We start from the raw sequence: 19,078 nt of genomic DNA, 5'->3' as shown, positions 1-19,078 counted from the left end.
AAAAGTTCATTTCTGCCATATATTAGATTCCAGATATAAATGATATCATATGATATTTGTCTTTCTGACTTCACTTAGTATGAGACTCTCTAGTTCTATCTATGTTGCTGCAAATGGCATTATTTTGTTCTTTTTTGTGACTGACCTGTATTCCATTGTGTATGTGTACCACATCTTCTTAAGTCATTCATCTGTTGATGGACGTTTAGGTTGTTTCCATGTCTTGGCTATTGTGAATAGCGTTGCAGTGAACACATGGGTGCATGTATCTTTTTCAGTGAAAGTTTTGTCTGGATATATGCCCAAGAGTGGGATTGCTGGGTCATATGGTAGTTTTATGTAGTTTTTTGAGGTAGCTCCACACTGTTTTCCATAGTGGTTGTACCAATTTATATTCCCACCAACAGCGTAGGAATAAAGCCTCAAATCTTTGTTTCAGAGATCACAGGCTGCTAGCTGTTGAGTCTACAAAATGCTTAAGAGAGGCCCGCTTCATACTTCTAGATTAACAAACTTCTATTACAGTGCAAACCCCATCTCAGATGTGCACGTTGAGGAATAATTCTAACAGTGCTTAAAGTGCTACATTTTCATGACAACTTAAAGAGGCTAACCACTTTTAAAGGGATATGCACATTTTGCTCAAGTCTCTGCATTTTGATTTTGTGGTTAATGACTCTTACTTTTTATACCCAGGTTTCAAGCAATACATGTATATCTCAGAAATGTTTTTCTGCTGATGTTTTACAACATTTTAAATGTATTTTGCTTATTTATTTATTCATTTATTTATTTATTACAAAGCCGTATGCAGAAGAGTTTCACTTACATTCCAGCTGTCCTTGAGACAACATGTTACTTGGAAAACCACACTGCATGTCAACAAAGGGGATGTGAGTTCTGGATGGTCCACATTATTGCAAGAAAGAGTGGTTTACGGTATTTTTTTTGACAGTTTTCTAAGTATATTACATGCTAGCATGATGATATGCTACTGGTGTGTTTACTGTATTTTAGTTTCCTTTTAGGGAAGAAGTGGTAGGAGATATGATCAGAAAGGTCTAGGATAGCCAGGTCATGTGAGACCTTGGACCAAGGAGTAAGGGCTTTGAATTTTATTTTGGTTGAGACAAGGAACCAGGGTTTTCAGAGGAGTGACATGATCCATCTGAACCATGAAAAGAGTCAGTCACACTACTTTTTTTTTTTTCCCAGTCACACTACTACATGGAGAATAGACTGGGGAGGAGGAACGGAAAGTTCATGGGGAAAGAGTGGAACTAAGGAGACCAGTTAGGAAACTGTTGGTTGCCTTAGTCTAGGTTTTGGCCTGGGTAGCAGAAATGGAGATGATGCTAATTAGTTACATTTCAGGCACATTTTTAAAGTGGGACCAACAGGATTTGCCAGCTCTTAAATGTATGTGAGTTGAAGAAGAAGCCAAGGGTTTTGGCCAAGCAGCTGGTGAATAGTTCTGCTATTAACTGGAATTGGAGGTAGGTTTAGAGAAGAGCACAAGCTCACTTTTGGACATGTTATGTTTGAGTTACTGCTTAGCTGTCTAAGTGATACTGAATAGGTAGCAGGATATAAAAATTGGTTGGGATCACTAAAGTAGTGAATATAGATGGAAAAGAGAAGTCTGAGGATTGATCTTTAGGACATTCCATCCAACCTTTAGAAATTCAGGAGATGAGAATCCAGCAAATAGGACTGAGAACTTGTAGCCAGTGTTAAAGGAAGCTTTCCTGAGGCCAAGTGAAGAACAGAGTCTCACAAAGGAGAATGAGGTCAGTCGGGTCAAATACTGCCAAGTAGATGCAGAAAGACGAGGATTCAGAATTGACTGTTGGATTTTGCAGTATAGTGTCTCTGGGAACGTGACCAATAGTGTCTCTGTTTTACTTCACTGTCTTGCCCTTGTGGACCAAAAGCACTAGCTGATAGTCTTGGCAGTTGCTCTACCTTCCACCACTGTTTCAACCTCAACCTCTTTGTGTTCCTAGTTCTAAACTTTGGGCTCCATGCCCTCCCTTCTAACTTGAGTCCTCACTTCCATTTTCTTTCTCTGATTTCACATATTTTTGTCTGACTCTTCCTAGGATGTTGCATAATGCTTCTGATCTAGTTTGTTCTTCTGGTCCCAGGATCTTCTAACTAAAGTAGGGTTGTATGGCATGTGTTAATTCCAATATAAGTCTTGGGTCCTATTCAGATGAAGTTTATAGGCCCCTTTCCAGGAGATTATTATTATTATTATTACTTTTTTTTTTTTTAGGGCTGCACCCATGACATATGGAAGGAAGTTCCCAGGCTAGGGGTCACATCAGAGCTGTAGTTGCTAGTCTATGCCACAGCCACTGCCACAGCCAAACCCGATCCAAGCCATGTCTGTGACCTAATGCTGGATCCCTAACCCACTGAGCGAGGCCAGGGGTTGAACCTGTGTCCTCATGGATGCTAATCAGATTTGTTTCCACTGAGCTATAATGGGAACTCCCGAGAAAAAAAAATTTATTTTTTTTTAAGTTGCTGCACCTGCGGCATATGGAAGTTCACGGGCCAGGGATTGAATCTGAGCCATAGCTGCCACCTACACCACAGCTATGGCAACACTAAATCCTTTAACCCACTGTGCAGGGCCAGGGATTGAACCTGCACCCCAGCAGCAACCTGAGCCACTGCAGTGGGATTCTTAACCCACTGCACCACAGCAGGAACTCCCAGAAGAATATTTTTAATTGCATAAAATAAGGTAGTGAAATTACAAAGGAAACCAGTCATACTGAAATATAATTATCAAAATATTAAAAACTAATTTGTGATAAAATATATATGCATCCCTTATTAATTAATTAAATAACACATTCTAGCCTAATAGCTGTTATAAACTCAAAGTACTGTGATAAGTGTAAATGATATTTCATTATACTTCCAGTAACTGTATTGTATGAAAATATATGTGGTATTATTATTAGGGACAGAGTCACAGGTATTGTCAGTCCTCATGTGGTTTGTTGTTATATTTATAATAGAGTGGATTTTTACATTTCGGTTTCAAGTTAATGAAAATAAGAATAAAATTTTATACTCATGTAAGTCTTGGGTCCTAGGTAAAGAACCACAGGGAGAACTGTCAGGCTGGTGTGAGCAGAGCACTGAGTGCTTACAAGACAGAAGAACAAGCCCTGTCTGCCTGGAAGCACACTGCCACATTCCCCATGGGGAGGATTCGGACATAAACTTTGTACCTGGAGTAGTAGAGTGCAAGGGAGGCTCTTGAGCAGGAATAATAGCTTTATAAAATGTATTTGAAAAAAATCAGAAAAATTAAAAGTGGTTAAACACTGTCACTTAATGTAGTATTTTGGCTAGATTCTTTCAATTTTCGAAAATTGGACCCTTTATTTTAGTATAGAAGGTTTCTTCTTTTGCTGCTGTGTACTTTCTCTGACTTGCGTATGCAAAGTTGCCATAAGATTTTTGTTTTATTCTCAGGAGTTCAGTTCGATCTATCTATATCCTTTGTGTTAGGGAGCCGAGACAGCTGAAGAGGGAAGCTAGCTGTGCTTGTGTGCATTCATTTGCCCCTAGGATGCCTCTGCATTGGGTCTTTCCCTTAGTATTCTAAGGTATTCTGATAGTCCAGTGAAAAGGTCAAACAGAAACCCTACTCATTTTATTTTTATTTATTTTTTTTAATTTTGTAATGATTTTTATTTTTTTCATTATAGCTGGTTTACAGTGTTCTGTCAATTGTCTACTGTACAGCAAGGTGACCCAGTCACACATACATGTATACATTCTTTTTTCTCACATTGTCATGCTCCATCGTAAGTGACTAGATACAGTTCCCAGTGCTATACAGCAGGATCTCATTGTTTTTTGTTTTTTTTGGTCTTTTTGCCAATGTAACATCCACACGTAGCAGTGGTATGTCTTCTTAGGGTCAACTAAACACACACGGAGTTCCCATTGTGGCTCAGCTGGTTCGAAATCCAACTAGTATCCATGAGAATGCACGTTCAATCCCTGGTCTTGCTAAGCGGGTTAAAGGATTCAGTGTTGCTGTGAGCTGTGGCGTAGGTCTTGGATTTGGTGCGAATCTGGCGTTGTTGTGGTGTAGGCTATTGCCATGGTGTAGGCTGTTGCCATGGTGTAGGCTGGCAGCTGAAGCTCCGATTTGACCCCTAGCCTGGGTGCAATGGGTGTGGCCCTAAAAAGGCAAAAAATAAAAATAAACACTTACAGGTTCAGACTAGTAAAACCACCATAGGTCTCAGTAGGCAGCACTATTCAGCAGGATAGAAACTATTAACTTGTCAGTAAGATGGTGGGAATCCTTGCTGCAATTCATTCTCTCTGAAATGCTCTTCTCACAGCTTCAGTTGAAAGAGATGAGATCTGTATTGGGTGGTGCAGAGAACTCCATGGGCATAGTTTCTAAGGTCTTCTGCCAGGGACGTGATTAAATATTTACACGTCATCACACTCAAGAGAAGTTCAAAAACAGGGCTTCCTACTGGGTGTCCATTAGTAAACTGTGGTTTACTCATTTGGTGATTCCTATCATAAGCAATGTTACCAGGTAACATAGTTGGCATACTGTCTTAATCTGGTTAACAGGGATTAACCCAGGGTCAAATGCACATACATAAGAAGGAGTATTGGTCATCTTTGGTCCACAGACATGTGTGCTGATTTTTTATTTATGCCTTCTTATTTTAGTATCTTTCAGAAGATTTTTTTCTTACTCTAAGACTGTTTTTTAAATCTGTATTTTCTTTTAAAATCGTTTTTTTATGTTTATATAGATCTTTGAGTCATCATATTCTGTATGGTGATGCATAAACTAAAACTTTTTTCCAAATTGCTTATCAGTTGTTCCAATCATTTATTGGTCATTTGTTTTCCTCTTGGTTAGAAATGTCACTGTTGTCTTAGAGCAGTTATTAGGAGATAGGTCTTCAAATTAACAAAGGGTTCGGTATATTAAAAATACATACTTTCTAAAGTAATTAAAAACCTATGTATAGTCTTTTATATTGTGTTTTAGATGGTATTATTTGTATGCAGAGAATTTATAGGGTCAGTTTTTTTCTCCAAGAAATTATATGTAGTCTGAAAAGCAGGACACTTTTTTCCAAATAGAAGTTTGCCTAATTAAAGGCTGTTATGCTCATCTAGGTGGGCTTATTCCAAAAACTAACGTCTCAGTATAGTAGAAAGTGGTGATTTAAGGGTTTGAATAATGGGGTTCTGGTTTCAGATGTGCCATTTCACTGACTGCTACTTTGTGCAAGTCAGTCTCTCTGTGTTTTGTTTTGCTCAGTAAAACTGCACGAATAACAGTCCCTGTCCTGCCTACTTCCGAGTATTGTTGAGGATTGGATGGGATGATGCATATAAAGGCACTTTTAATTGGAAAGCAGTTTAAATGTAAGGAATTTATTGCACCTTAACTTTTCCTCCCTTTCTTTTGTAGGTAGTGTTGGTGCTTCTTTTCAGTGCCAGTCCATCCATCACGACCACATTTGTCATGATGACAGTGACAAGGTGAGGTCCGTGTTGATGTCTACAATGGTGAAAATGCATGTTGCCTTTATATCTCTGGATTCACTTACATAACTCTGGACATAGGGCCAGGAGAGTGTGACAATGTTCAGATGCAGAGAGCCTTGCTGATTTGTGTGCCAGATTATTAGGCTCTTCCAGAAAACGTGCGGATAATTCCCAGGAGGTGGGCTGGACTCCTGATAAACCTTCTGTTTATTTCCTTACTGCCATCCCTGTCTCCCTCACTGTGTTTCCTCTTCCTTCTTAGCCTGGATGGATTATGTTAACATATGAGCAGGTGCTCCCAAAAGCCAATAACTCTCTCAGCAGTTTGTGTCTGAATTTTCCATTTTGAAATATCTTAGACATTCCGATTTGGTTTGTAGTTGATTATATTATACGTCTTCATATACTTAGCTTTTGGCTCTGTTTCCAAAGCCCAATTTAAATGTTGAGGATTGAGAATGGAACCTGTCTGATTCAGGCAAAAGAAGCCAGCTTTGGGCCTGTTTTGTTAAAGTAGGTCCAGACTTGCAGTTTGTTTCATTTTGGTATTTTGCTTCTGTTCTTTTTACCTCTAAAGACACTGGTCTTTGGGGGCTTTCCAGTATTCATCAGCACCCTTGATGGCCCAGCCCTTCATACTAATATGGGCCTGCTGTTTGGAACCTCTGGCTGCTGCTGTTGGATGGGCTTAAATTTAGTCTTTTCCATCATCAGTTTCCAGTGTTCCCTCCCATTTCCTATGTCTTATGTAGGAATGTATCACTCCTTCAGTAGTTTCCCCAGGCAGACCAATCCAAGTTATGTTTTTCTCTGTTGCTTTAATCAAGATCCTCCTCCCTCATCCTGTTGGAACTCAGTCAAGAAGTTGGCTGATCATTGGGATTTTCCAAATGGCCTTCTTTGTTTTGTATGTTGATCCCTCTGTCTTCGTGAGCTCTGCTCAGTCAGATTTCAGTCTGTTTACAGAGAGAATGGTATGCTTTTAGCATTCCAGATTCTTTCTTTTTATTAAAGTAATCCAGAGGCATGGGTTTAACTTTTAACTTCTTATTGAAACAAGCCACTGAAAGGGACTTCTGGGCTGTATAACTAGCTCCCTAAAATTCTGTAAACCACAGATTTTAGAAATGAGCATTTGAAAATAAGACCGATGATAGAAAAGGCAAAAATCCATCAGTAATATTACAAACCATTGTGTTTCATAATTGTTAAGATGTTTGGGAGGTTAAATTTCCTTTCCCCTGCCAAATGTAATGTGCCTCCACCTGTGTAATGTGTTCATTTATGGTGGAGATGCTGTGTTTTGTCTAGGCTTAGAGTCTAGAGGTGAGATTTCTATCCACCTCTGCCAGATACTTTGCATCTACTTTAAAATGGTTTTCCTCCTACTTTCTGAATGTCTGTGTGACTAATTTTGTGCTTTTATGATAAGGGATCTTTTCTGAAATACACAGGGTGGAGACAAGAAAAGTTTTAAGGGATTTTGTCACCTGATCAGCAGATCAGAGAACTGTCAGAAACTGCTCTCCTCTCTCTCCAGCCTACCATGAATATATTGATGATTGTTTCCCAGAGGGAAACTGAGAGAATGGATGAGTCTCTTAACTATATTTATGATTTATTCAACTGATTCAGTTAGCAAATAATACTTGTTGGTTGGCAGCTATAATTCTTGGCGCTTAGGGAATACATCAGGATCCAAAACAAGGATTGCTGTTTTTTCATGAGTATTCAGTCTGAGGAGGTAGGCAATAAAAATAAACATAATACATAAATTATGTAGTATACTACAATAAGCACAGCAGGTGTTCACTGATGGCTCAGTGTGTTAAGGATCCAGTGTTGTCACTGCTGTGGCTCTGGTCACTGCTATGGCGAGGATTTGACCCCTGGCCCAGGAACTTCTACATGCTTTGGGCGTGGCCAAAAAAACTAAAAAAATTATACAAAAAGTGTATTATATTAAAAAAGTGTACAGCAGAATAAGTGGGATATTATAATTATTATGGATAATAATAAGATATTATTCTGGGGAGGAGAGTAGTGGATTGGATAAGAATCAAATCTCGGAAGTTCCCATTGTGGCTTAGGGGGTTAAGACCCTAACGTAGTGTCTGTGAGGATGCGGGTTTGATTCCTGGCCTTGCTCAGTGGGTTAAAGATCTGCCATTGCTGTGGCTGTGGCATAGGCCAGCACTTGCAGCTCTGATTTGACCCCAACCTAGGAACTTCCATATGCTGCATGTGCAGCCATAAAGAAAAAGAAAGAATCAAATCTCTTATGTTTGTAGCAGCTTCTGACTTCTTTTCTATAATAAAAAGGTATTGGTTTTGCAAAAGCAACACAAGACATGCTGCCTGATACATACCACTTGAATATGTGTGTGTTCTGTCTCTCTCTCTCTCTTACTCACTCTGAGAATTGAAGGTATTATAGAACATAGCTCATTCAACCCCCTTATTAAAATAAACTTGGAAGATTTGACCCCAGTGGGAGAATGGCCTTGTTCAAGAGTTGCCCTGGAGTGCTAAAGCTAGATGAGATCTTCTGTCCCTAATAGAAGCCACATGAAATAATCGTTTGGCTATTCTGAACAAATTGTCAAAACACATACATGTTGATGCATTGCTTATGACTCAGCTTTCAGGCATGGTCCATTTCTCAGATTTGGGGACAAGAGGCGATTTTTCTTAAAAGTTGTCTGATTTTTTTGGTCTTTTTTTTTTTTTTTGGTCTTTCTAGGGCCACACCCATGAGATATGGAGCTTCCCAAGCTAGGGGTCAAATCAGAGCTACAGTTGCCAGCATATGCTGTAGCCACAGCCACAGCCACTCAGGATCCAAGCCGCATCTTCAACCTATACCACAGCTTGTGGCACCGCTGGATCCCTAACCCACTGAGCAAGGCCAGGGATCAAACCTGCATCCTCATGGATACTAGTTGGGTTTGTTAACTACTGAGCCACAACGGGACCTCCCAAAAGTTGTCTGAATTTTACCAATTCATGTGTGATTGGGATGGAACCAGGGTCAGGCAAGGAGAAAGAGGACCAGTTAATTTGTTGGACCTTCCTTCTGCAACCTTAGAAATGCTAGTAAATCCCCAAATGCCATGGTTTGGCCTGTTTTCCAACTTAAGTTTCTTTGGTGGTGTACATTGTCTGTAACCTGCAGTGCTGGAAGGAACTGATTCCAACTCTGAGGTTTATTGTTAAATACTGTTGAGTTACATACTCTCATGTTATCAGTTTATACTGGTCACAACAATTCATATAAGCCTTCTAGCAATATTTTTTATATTCATTCATAATATCTTACCTTATAATTTCCAGGTAGCAAACCCTTATTATATATTTGAGTACCTACTATAAGCATTGTTCTAGGTATGAGAGACAGTGCTTTGAACAAATGGACAGGAATCCTTACTCTGTGGAGCTTGCTCTCTCTGTAAGTGGGTTAGAGAGATGGCAAGCCAATAAATAAAGATATTGTTAGTTCATTTGTGCTATGGAGAATAACAAATCAGGGAAAGAATATAGGAGTATAAGAAGAAATAGGGGTTGCTTTATCCCCATTTATAGGTGAAGAATGTAAGACGTAGATTAAGTAATTTGCACAAGGCTACCCAGTTGGTAAGCAGTAAAACTGGGATTCAGGAGTTCCCACTGTGGCACACAAGTTAAGGATCCAGCATTGCTGCAGTGTGGCATAGGTTGCAGCTGTGTCTCAGATTTGATCCCTGGCCTGGGAACTTGCATATGCTGTGGTTAGAGCCAAAAACAAAACAAAAAAACTGGGATTCAAACCCAAGCTACTTAACTCCAGAGTCTATATTTTACCATTTGAAGAAATTCATTTGTAATTTACCTTTACCCACTCAACTCTGACATGCTTAGAGAAAAACAGAAGTTCAAGTGGAGAAGGCCCTGGAGAATCACAGTGAAGCCGAGTCAGTTGGCAGGCAGTCTGCCTGTCAGTTTTTTCTTGCACAGCTCCTTTTGGCCTCCATTGTGATTCACGACTATTTGTTATTCTAGGCTTCTCTAATCTGACCCCCTGCCCTGCTTCATACTGCACCCTCGATATATAGAAGTTCCCAGACTAGGGTTGAGCCACAATGGGAACTCTTGTGCTTCTTTATAAGAAACCTCACATTGTGTGTTGCTATATTGTACAGATCAAATGTGATGGTTACGTAGACGTGCTTTAAAAGTATAAAGTATACTACAAAAATGTGATTGTGATCACAAATTTATTTTTCACTTAGATACTGTTATCCTGACTCAACTAATGTCACCTTGGGATTAAATAGTTATATCTTCACAGAGAGAACAAGCTTGGCATTTGGCATAGGGTTGGGGTGTGGTGGGGGAGGATTATGTCTGTCCTGATTATGAGATAAAACATTTTACAGTTTCAGAAAAGGAGACCATTCTTTCAGGTGAGATGAATTTATTTGTAGCCTCAATGGTGCACTTTTCCAGAGTGGCCTGGTCTTCTAGGATGGCTGGCCATTTGCGAAAGTGAAATGGGAGAATTCTTTCTAAACTGCGTGTACATGAATGGCTACTCAGAGCAGAAATCTCTTCTGGCCAAAACTTTGTTGTGCTACCCTTCAGTCCATTTGTCACAGAAGAAAGCACCAATCCAGTTTGTGCCCAGGAATCCCACACAGACTACTTTCAGAAAGGTTGTAAATGTGCTACTGGCTTTTATTCCATTACTTTCTACTTCCTTTTATCTTGATCTTTAAATTTTTAGTTTTTTAAAAATTATGTTTTGATTTTAAAAAGATATACATTGCTACCTTCAACCTCTCTCCTCAGAAGTAATGGCAAATTTTTTTTTTTTTTTTTTTTAATTTTGCTTTTTAGGGCCTCACCTGGGGCACGTGAAAGTTCCTAGGCTAGGGGCTGAATCAGAGCTGCAGCTGCTTCCCTGCGCCACAGCAACACAGGATCCATAACCCACTGAGCAAGGCCAGGGAGAGAACCTGAGTCTTCATGGATACTAGTTGGGTTCTTAACCCACTGAGTCACAATGGGAACTCCTGGAACTTTAACAGAATTTTTTAGTTACATTTGTATAAAATAATTCTCTTCTTTGCAAACAGTGGTTTTTAGTATATTCAAAGAGTTCAACTATCTCTACTTTCTAACTTTCTTTTTTAAAATTTTATTTATTTATTTTTTGACTGTGCCCTCAGCAGGTGGAAGTTCCTGGGCCAGGGATTGAATCTGTGCCATAGCAGTGACCTAAGCCACCACAGTGACAATGCCAGATCCTTAACCCACTGTGCCGCAAGAGAACTCCTCTACCATCTAATTTTAGAACACTTTAATCACCCCCCCCAAAAAAATCCCATACCCATTAGCAGTCGCTCCCCATTATTCCTTCCCTCTCCAGCTCCCGGCAGTCACTAATCTTTCTATCTCTATGGATTTGCCTGTTCTGCACATTTCATATAAATGAAATCAAACAATGTGTGGCCTTTTGTGTCTGACTTCTTTCACTTAGCATGATGATTACATGATTTGTCCATGTTGTAGCATGAATCAGTACTTCTTCTCCCTTTTTATGAGTGAATAATATTCCATTGCATGGGCCTAGCACATTTTGTTTATCCATTTACCTGTTAGTGGATATGTTTCCTGTTTTTTGTTTTTAATCTTTTTGCCTTTTTTTTTTTTTTTTTTTTTTTGTCTTTTGTTGTTGTTGTTGTTGTTGTTGTTGCTATTTCTTGGGCCGCTTCCGCAGCATATGGAGGTTCCCAGGCTAGGGGTCGAATTGGAGCTGTAGCTACCAGCCTACGCCAGAGCCACAGCAACTCGGGATCCGAGCCGCGTCTGCAACTTACACCACAGCTCACGGCAACGCCGGATCGTTAACCCACTGAGCAAGGGCAGGGATCGAACCCGCAACCTCATGGTTCCTAGTTGGATTCGTTAACCACTGCGCCACGACGGGAACTCCCTTTTTGCCTTTTCTAGGGCTCCTCCCGTGGCACATGGAGGTTCCCCAGGCTAGGGGTCTAATCGGCGCTGTAGCCACCAGCCTACGCCACAGCCACAGAAATGCAGGATCCGAGCCGCATCTGCAACCTACACCACAGCTCACGGCAACGCCGGATCCTTAACCCACTGAGTAATGCCAGGGATCGAACCCACAACCTCATGGTTCCTAGTCAGATTCATTAACCACTGAGGCACGACGGGAACTCCTGTTTCCATGTTTTGATTATTATGAATAACACTGTTGTGAAATTTGCCTGTAAGTAAGTTTTTATTTATTGTCACATGATTTTTTTTTTTTTTTTTTTTTTTTGTCTTTTGTCTTTGTTGTTGTTGTTGTTGTTGCTATTTCTTGGGCCGCTCCCGCGGCATATGGAGGTTCGCAGGCTAGGGGTTAAATCAGAGCTGTAGCCACCAGCCTACGCCAGAGCCACAGCAACGCGGGATCCGAGCCGCGTCTGCAACCTACACCACAGCTCACGGCAACGCCAGATCCTTAACCCACTGAGCAAGGGCAGAGACCGAACCCGCAACCTCATGGTTCCTAGTCGGATTCGTTAACCACTACGCCACAACGGGAACTCCTATTGTCACATGATTTTTAACATGCCGAGGAGCTGCCAAATTTTCCAAAGTGGCTGTGCCGTTTTGTATTCCAGCAAATGCTTGAGGGTTCCAGTTTCTTCATGTCCTTACTAACACTTTTTTTTTTATGGCCACACCTGTGGCATATAGGAAGTTCCCAGGCTAGGGGGTCTAAGTGGAGCTACAGCTGCCAGCCACAGCTACAGCAACACCATATCCAAGCCGCATCTGCATCCTACACCACAGCTCACCGAAACTCAGGCTCCTTTAACCCACTGAGCAAGGCCAGGAATGGAACTGTATCCTCATGAATAGCAGTCAGGTTTGTCACCAGTGAGCCACAATGGGAACTCTGCTAACGCTTTTTTTTTTGCAGCTGTCTTTTAAATTATAGCTATTGTAGTGTGAAGTGGCATCTTATTTCTTTATTTTTTTGCCATACCCGTGGCATGTGGAAGTTCCTGTGCCAGGGATCAAACCCATGTCACAGCTGTAGCCAGAGCCATAGCAGTGACAACAGGAGATCCTTGACCCACTGAGCCATGAGGGAACTCCTTGTTGAGGTTTTAATTTGCATTTCTCTAATGGCTAAGTATGCTGAGCATCTTTTTATATGTTAATCAGCCATTCCTAACTTTCAGGTCAGTTAAAACAAAGTCGCTTAAAGACCTTCTATTGTTCTTGCACATTATGTGTAAAAAAAAAAAACAAAAAACAAAAAACAAAAAACAAATCTCCCCATGACCCATATTCATTAGAGAAATATGGGTAAACAGAAATAGACTATGTCAGAAGTACAAGCCATGAGCTGTGGTGTGGGTCGCAGACAGGGCTCAGATCTGGCTTTGCTGTGGCTGTGGCATAGGCTGGCAGCTGTAGCTCTGATTAGACCCCTAGCCTCCATATGCTGCAGGTGTGGCCCTAAAAAGCAAAATCAATCAATCAATCAATCAAACTCAGCTGTACTGATTATCTATGGCCGTGCAGTTAATAATCATAAAACTCAGTGGTGCAAAGCGTATCTTTTAGTATCTTTCATGGCTCTAGCATTTCCTTCCTCAGCTAGGGGGCTCTTGCTTGGAATTTCTTCCATGTAGTTGCGTTAGATGGTGGCTAAGGCTAGAGTCAGCTTGATGCCTTCATTCACATATCTATTGGTTGATGCTGGTTGTCAGCTGAGACTTCAGCTGGGGCCCTTAGCCTGAGTACCTATATGTAGCATGGGCTTTCTCACAGCATGGCAGCTTGATTCTAAGAGTGACTGTCCCAAGGGAACCATGTAGGTGCTCTGGCCTTTGATGAGCTAATTTCAGTAGTCACAGAGCCTCACTTCCTCAGTATATAAAAAGGGTAGTACAATATGGCATGATTTTATTAGGCATGTAAAGTTGTTTTAACTGCCAAAGAACAATAAATGTAACTCACCCAGTAACAGAAAAACCATGATTATCTTATAGATGCAGAAAATTGTGATAAAATTAAACATCCATGTATGGTAAAATTTTAATGAATTAGAAATAAAGGAGAACGCCCTTGATTTGTTAAAGGGATCTATGAAAAACCTACTGCCAATCTCATACTTAATAGTGAAATGTTGGAAGTTTTCAAGTTTTAGAATAAGACAGAAATGTCTGTTCTCACTGTATCTATTTATCTCTGAGCTGGCGATCCAAGCCAGTGCAGTAAGAAAAGACAAGAGGAAAACATGTTGGAAAGAAAAATTGGTCATTTTCTGCCAACAGAATTCCATGTGTAGAAAACCCGAAAAAATTAAGATAAATTATTAGAATTAATAATTGTAAAATCTAGAATACACCCAAGAGCAAATGTTCAAGACCTTTACAGAAAACTGTGAAGCATTATTAAAAAAAAATGAACAACTCGGGTAAACAGAAGGATGCATCTTACTTGTGGGTTGAAGATTTAATATTGTAAAGATGCCAGTACCACCTAATTCATCTCTAGATCCACTGCAGCCCAATAAAAAAAATCTCAGCAGTTATTCCCTTGTTTTAGAATGGTAGGGCACCAATGTAGACCCAATGACCAGATACATTTGAAGGAACTACAGTATTTATCTGTTTGGTAAGCAATGTATTGGTATATTTTTATTTTAGAAGTTGAGGGTATTTACATGACTCGGGTACTCCAGAAAGAAGTTTTAGTAGTCATTCACAGTTTTCACTTTTGTCATGCAGACGAATTTTTACTTTTTTTATTATTATTAAAGTTTAGTTGATTTACAGTATTGTGCCAATTTCTGCTGTACAGCAAAGTAACCCAGTTATACATACATATATATATACATTCTTTTTCTTAGATTATCTTCCATCGTGGCCTAAGAGATTGGATATAGTTCCCTGTGCTATACAGTAGGACCTCATTGCTTATCCATTCTAACTGTAATAGTTTGCATCTACTAACCCCAGACTCCCAGTCCATCCCACTCCCTCCTGCCTCCCCCTTAGCTTGAAAACAAATTTTATTTTTTTTGTCTTTTTGTTTTGTTTGCCAGTTATTGGGCCGCTCTCACAGCATATGGAGGTTCCCAGGCTAGGGGTCGAATCGGAGCTGTAGCCGCCGGCCTACACCAGAGCCATAGCAACGCAGGATCCAAACCGCATCTGCAGCCTACACCACAGCTCACGGCAACGCTTAATCCACAAAGCAAGGCCAGGGTTCAAACCCGCAGCCTATGGTTCCTAGTCAGATTCATTAACCACTGAGCCATGACAGGAACTTTCTGAAAACAAATTTTAAAGATCAGCCTTGAAGTCAGAATTCTCAAAAAGCTCTTGCTACGAGCAGCTGATTTCCCTACAAGTGCTGTGCTGTCTTCTAGCCACATGTGGCTATTTAAACAATCCTCCTCAGTTCATAGCCCATTTCAAGTGCTTACTCAGCCACATGTGTGTAGCTAATGGCTACCTTTTGGAAGAACACGTTGAACATTTCAATCATTGCAGATTCATTGGACACATCTCCAGCAGGACTGCCCACCTTTTTTGGACAAACACCAATTAAATTTTAGGTGACTGGGGTTGAGCAACTGCTCTAATTTACTCCCTGCCACATTAGGTGGTCAGTGGCCCACTTTGAAACTTAACCTCCTCATTGGGTGTTTAATATTAGCAGGGCACCAGATTTTCTGGCTAAGAAAAATCAATTAGAGAAGAAATTGGAGTACAGATTCAAACTAATTAACCTTGAGATACAGGTGCATTGTTCACATGTAGATAGACTTCTTGGATGAAGCCCTCAGACCCAGTTAGCTAAGATGTTAACTGTTTGAGAAGGGTGTTCTCAAAGAGTGCCTCATAAAGGATTCACATAAGCCTAAGGGTTAGGAACCCTGGAGGACAGTAATAGACTTTTGCTGCTGAGATTCAGCGCTGAAGGAATCTCTGACTCTTGTGATTGGACAGCTTCCAAATAGTAATTTCCCTCCCTGTTGCCAATTTTTTTTTTTCTATTTCCACCTCTCATCCCATAGCCTGTATCCGAGTAAACAAGGAAAGCTGTTTCATAGTAGTCTGTATTATGGGGGAAAAAAAATTAACAAATAGGGAGTACCCGTTGTGGCTTAGTGGAAATGAATCCGACTAGTATCCATGAGGATGCAGGTTCAATCCTTGGCCTCACTCAGTGGGTTAAGGATCTGGTGTGGCCGTGAGCTGCGGTGTAGGTCGTAGATGTGGCTCGGATCCCACGTTGCTGTGGCTGTGGTGTAGGCTGGCAGCTGTAGCTCTGATTCGACCCCCAGCCTGGGAACTTCCACATGCCATGAGTGTGGGTGGCCCTAAAAAGCAAAGAGGAAGGAAGGAAGGGGAAGAAAGGAGGAAATCACAGAGCGGTCCTTCTTTCCTTTTGTAAGGAAGCTTGTACACCTGAGATTCTGTTGGAAAATCTGTAAGGCTAGGTGAATCCACAGCAGTAAAGGGGGAATTGTGAGGGATTCAGAGAAATGGATTTACATTGGATGCACCTAAAAACGTGGTTGGGATTTATGACTCTATACAATTAAATGAAATTTTAAAAAATACTTTAAAGTTTGGATATAATCATCTCCAAATTGACTGCTTTGGAAGACTGGCAGGGAAGGCTTTGGGGGAAGAATTGGCTAGATAACTGTACTCTATAATGGGTGAGGGGATATATTCATGGGGGTCTATTATCTCATTCTAGTTTCTCTTTGTCCAGGAGTTGTAAAAGCCTGTGATTTTATTGCTGGAATTTTGTGGGGGGGGCGTTGGCTGGGTTTAATTTGTTTATTCAAGTATAGTTGATTTACAATATTAATTTCTGCTGTACAGCAGGTGATTCAGGTTTACGTATATACTTCTTTTTCATAATCTTTTCCATTATGGTTTATCACAGGGTATTGAATATAGTTCTTGTGCTGTACGGTAGAATGTTGTTTATCCAGTCTATATACAGTAGTTTGCATTTGTTAATCCCAAACTCCTAACTGATCCTTTCATCACCCCAACTCCCCCTTGGCACCCACAAGTCTGTTTGCTATGTCTGTGAGTCTGTTTCTTTCGTTCCATAGATAAATTTACTTGTGTCATTTTAGATTCTACATATAAGTGATAGATGGTATTTTTCTTTCTTATTTCACTTGTTATGATAATCTCGATCCCTTCCCTGTTGCTGTAAATGGCATTAGTTACATTCTTTTTTTATGGCTGAGTGGTATTTCATTGTATATATGTACCTCATCTTCTTTATCCATTCATGCATGAATGGACATTTGTTTCCATGTGTTGCCTGTTTTGACTAGTGTTGCTGTGACCATAGAGGTGCGTGTATCTTTTTGAATTATAGTTTTGTCCAGATAGATGCACAGAAGCGAGATTGCTAGATTATATGACAAAACTCAGTTTTTTGAGGAATCTCCATACTGTTTTCCAAAATGGCTGCACCAATTTACATTCCCACCAACACTGTGGGAGAGTTTCCTTTTCTCCATACCTTCTCCTTATTGCTGGAACTTTGAATTCAGCTGTTGCTGAGAACCTGCTATTGTGGTTCAGGCTGTAGGTTTGAAGCTTGGGGTTACAGAGTCAAAACAGTTCAAGCAATCTGATATGGGAGACAAATGTATACAAATAATTACCATTTCGTGTTATTCTCCTTAGAGGTTCCCAGGTTCCTGGAACATCGTTTTAGTATGATTCCCTAGTTTTCCATGAGAGGCAGCTGAGGCCCAGAGCAGGAAAGAGACTGGTTTAGTTAATGCCAAAAGAACTAGAACCTGGCTTTTTTGCTGATTGGACTAAAATATGATCACCATCCTTGAAGACATCATCTAATTCCTATCTAATGCCCACTTTTTCAATAATACCCCCTTGCCTGCCTGCCTTTCCTCTGATACAGCTTATAAACTACTATGTTCTTGTATTTTTTGCGCTTTTATGGAAGATCTTACTTCCTCTTTTAGATTTTGAATGTGATGAGATCTTAAAGAGGAAGCTTCTGTCTTCATACCCATTTCATTTCCAGTCCTCAGCGGGAGTAACTGTCAGGTTTAATTGAGCCGTACAGTTGGACTGGTTGTGTTTGAACCTACCTTTCCATTGTGAGACACCTTGGACAAAAATCATCTCCCTCTATATTAATAAAAATTTCTAACACTTGGGTCACATGAATACATACTGTATTGGGAATTTGAGTGAGATCAGTTACTGTTTGATGGTTTAAGTAGGTGATAGGCAGGGTCGTGCAGATGGGGAGAGAAGTGCGCCTTGAGAGGCTCCGCCCACCCACCGCAGTGGCCTTTCTGGGCGCTGGGGGCGGGGTGGGGGGGGGCACCAGCGGGCCGGGCGGGGCGGGGCTGCGCATGGGCACTGCACGTCGGCTCTGTTGCCGGAACTAGTCCCAGTCGCGCGCGCCGGGACGCGCGCAGCCCGCCCCGCCCCCTCCCCTGTGGGTGGAAACAAAGGGGGCTCGGTGTGCACAGACCCGCCGAGGGGGAAAGGGGCGGAGCGTCTGGCGGTCTCTCGCTGCTTGTGCTCTTTAGGTTGGTTCTGGCAAGGGGGCGGGGCGGGGGGGAGCGACCCAGACCTAGAAGTGGGAGGGCCGCGTGCTCGCGCATCTTGCGGCCTAGCAGCGAGGTGGGGGGGTATCGCGCGCAACGGAAGGTAGTGCGCCGGCGCACCGCGAGCCTCGTCTGTGAGCACCGGGGCGGGGCACAGCGGGGCGGGGCCCCCCTCGTGCCGCTGTTCGGGGCCGTGCGGCTGCCCGGGCGGTTGGGGCGCGGGGGCGTAGAGGATGGAGCCCCCGAGGCGTTAACCCACTCTGTCAATCCTGGGCCTGCAGCCGTCTTTTCCTGGCGCGGCCCGTGTGATGGTGCCGGGAGGAAGGAAGCGCCGTGACAGCGCCTTGGTCGGAGCCGGGGTTCCGGGGTTGAGGAGGCCCGGGAACGGAGGATCTGCCGAGCTGGCCGCTGGCTGGGCGAGCGGTCACAATAGGAGGCGGCGGCCCAGCGAGGAACCGCGGGAGTAGCCCCGCAGGGCGGAGCCTCTCCTCGCAGGTACTGGCTGCCGAGGCCCCTGGATCCCGCGCGAGGGCGGGACGGGCCGAGCCTCAGGCCATTGGGAGCCTGCGGGTTGTGCTGGAGATGTGGTTAGTCGCTCTTAGGCGGGGCGCGGCCCGGCTCTCTTTGTTCCCGGGGCAGCAATGAGGAGGTTCGGGCGAAGCCCGCGGGAATGTTGGCCCTCGCTCCTCGCTCCCTCCCTTTTTGCCCAGGCGCAGGTGAAATGATGTCACCTTGGAGAACGCGGAACTCGGTTGGAAGGGTACTATTTCGCGTCCTTCTGCCTCCGTGGGTTTCTGAACAGGCTGCATTTTGTTTTCAGGGGATGGAAGTTCTTCATTTTAGGGTCGAAGAATGATTGAGGTTGGTTTTGAACCCAGA

The 19,078-nt window shown here is 42.1% G+C and overlaps 1 protein-coding gene across 12 annotated transcripts in view; it reads left to right on the top strand.

Moving 5' to 3' along the window:
• RNF38 (ring finger protein 38) overlaps window positions 1-19,078 on the top strand; it is a 129,310-nt gene that overhangs the window by 49,416 nt on the left and 60,816 nt on the right. For 4 of the 12 annotated variants that reach the window (XM_013993658.2, XM_013993657.2, XM_013993656.2 and 1 more), the window contains exon 2: window positions 5,486-5,556. In XM_013993658.2, coding sequence (XP_013849112.2) covers window positions 5,486-5,556 — 71 coding nt within the window. Of the gene's footprint in view, window positions 1-5,485; window positions 5,557-18,012; window positions 18,182-18,226; window positions 18,695-19,045; window positions 19,061-19,078 lie in introns of those variants that run through there. The other 8 variants (XM_021066052.1, XM_013993662.2, XM_005660242.3 and 5 more) reach the window with 7 other exon arrangements.

The sequence above is a fragment of the Sus scrofa genome, chromosome 1 (genome assembly GCF_000003025.6).
Source record: "Sus scrofa isolate TJ Tabasco breed Duroc chromosome 1, Sscrofa11.1, whole genome shotgun sequence".
Classification (NCBI taxonomy): Eukaryota; Metazoa; Chordata; class Mammalia; order Artiodactyla; family Suidae; genus Sus; species Sus scrofa.
This window is presented reverse-complemented; position numbering and strand designations above follow the sequence as displayed.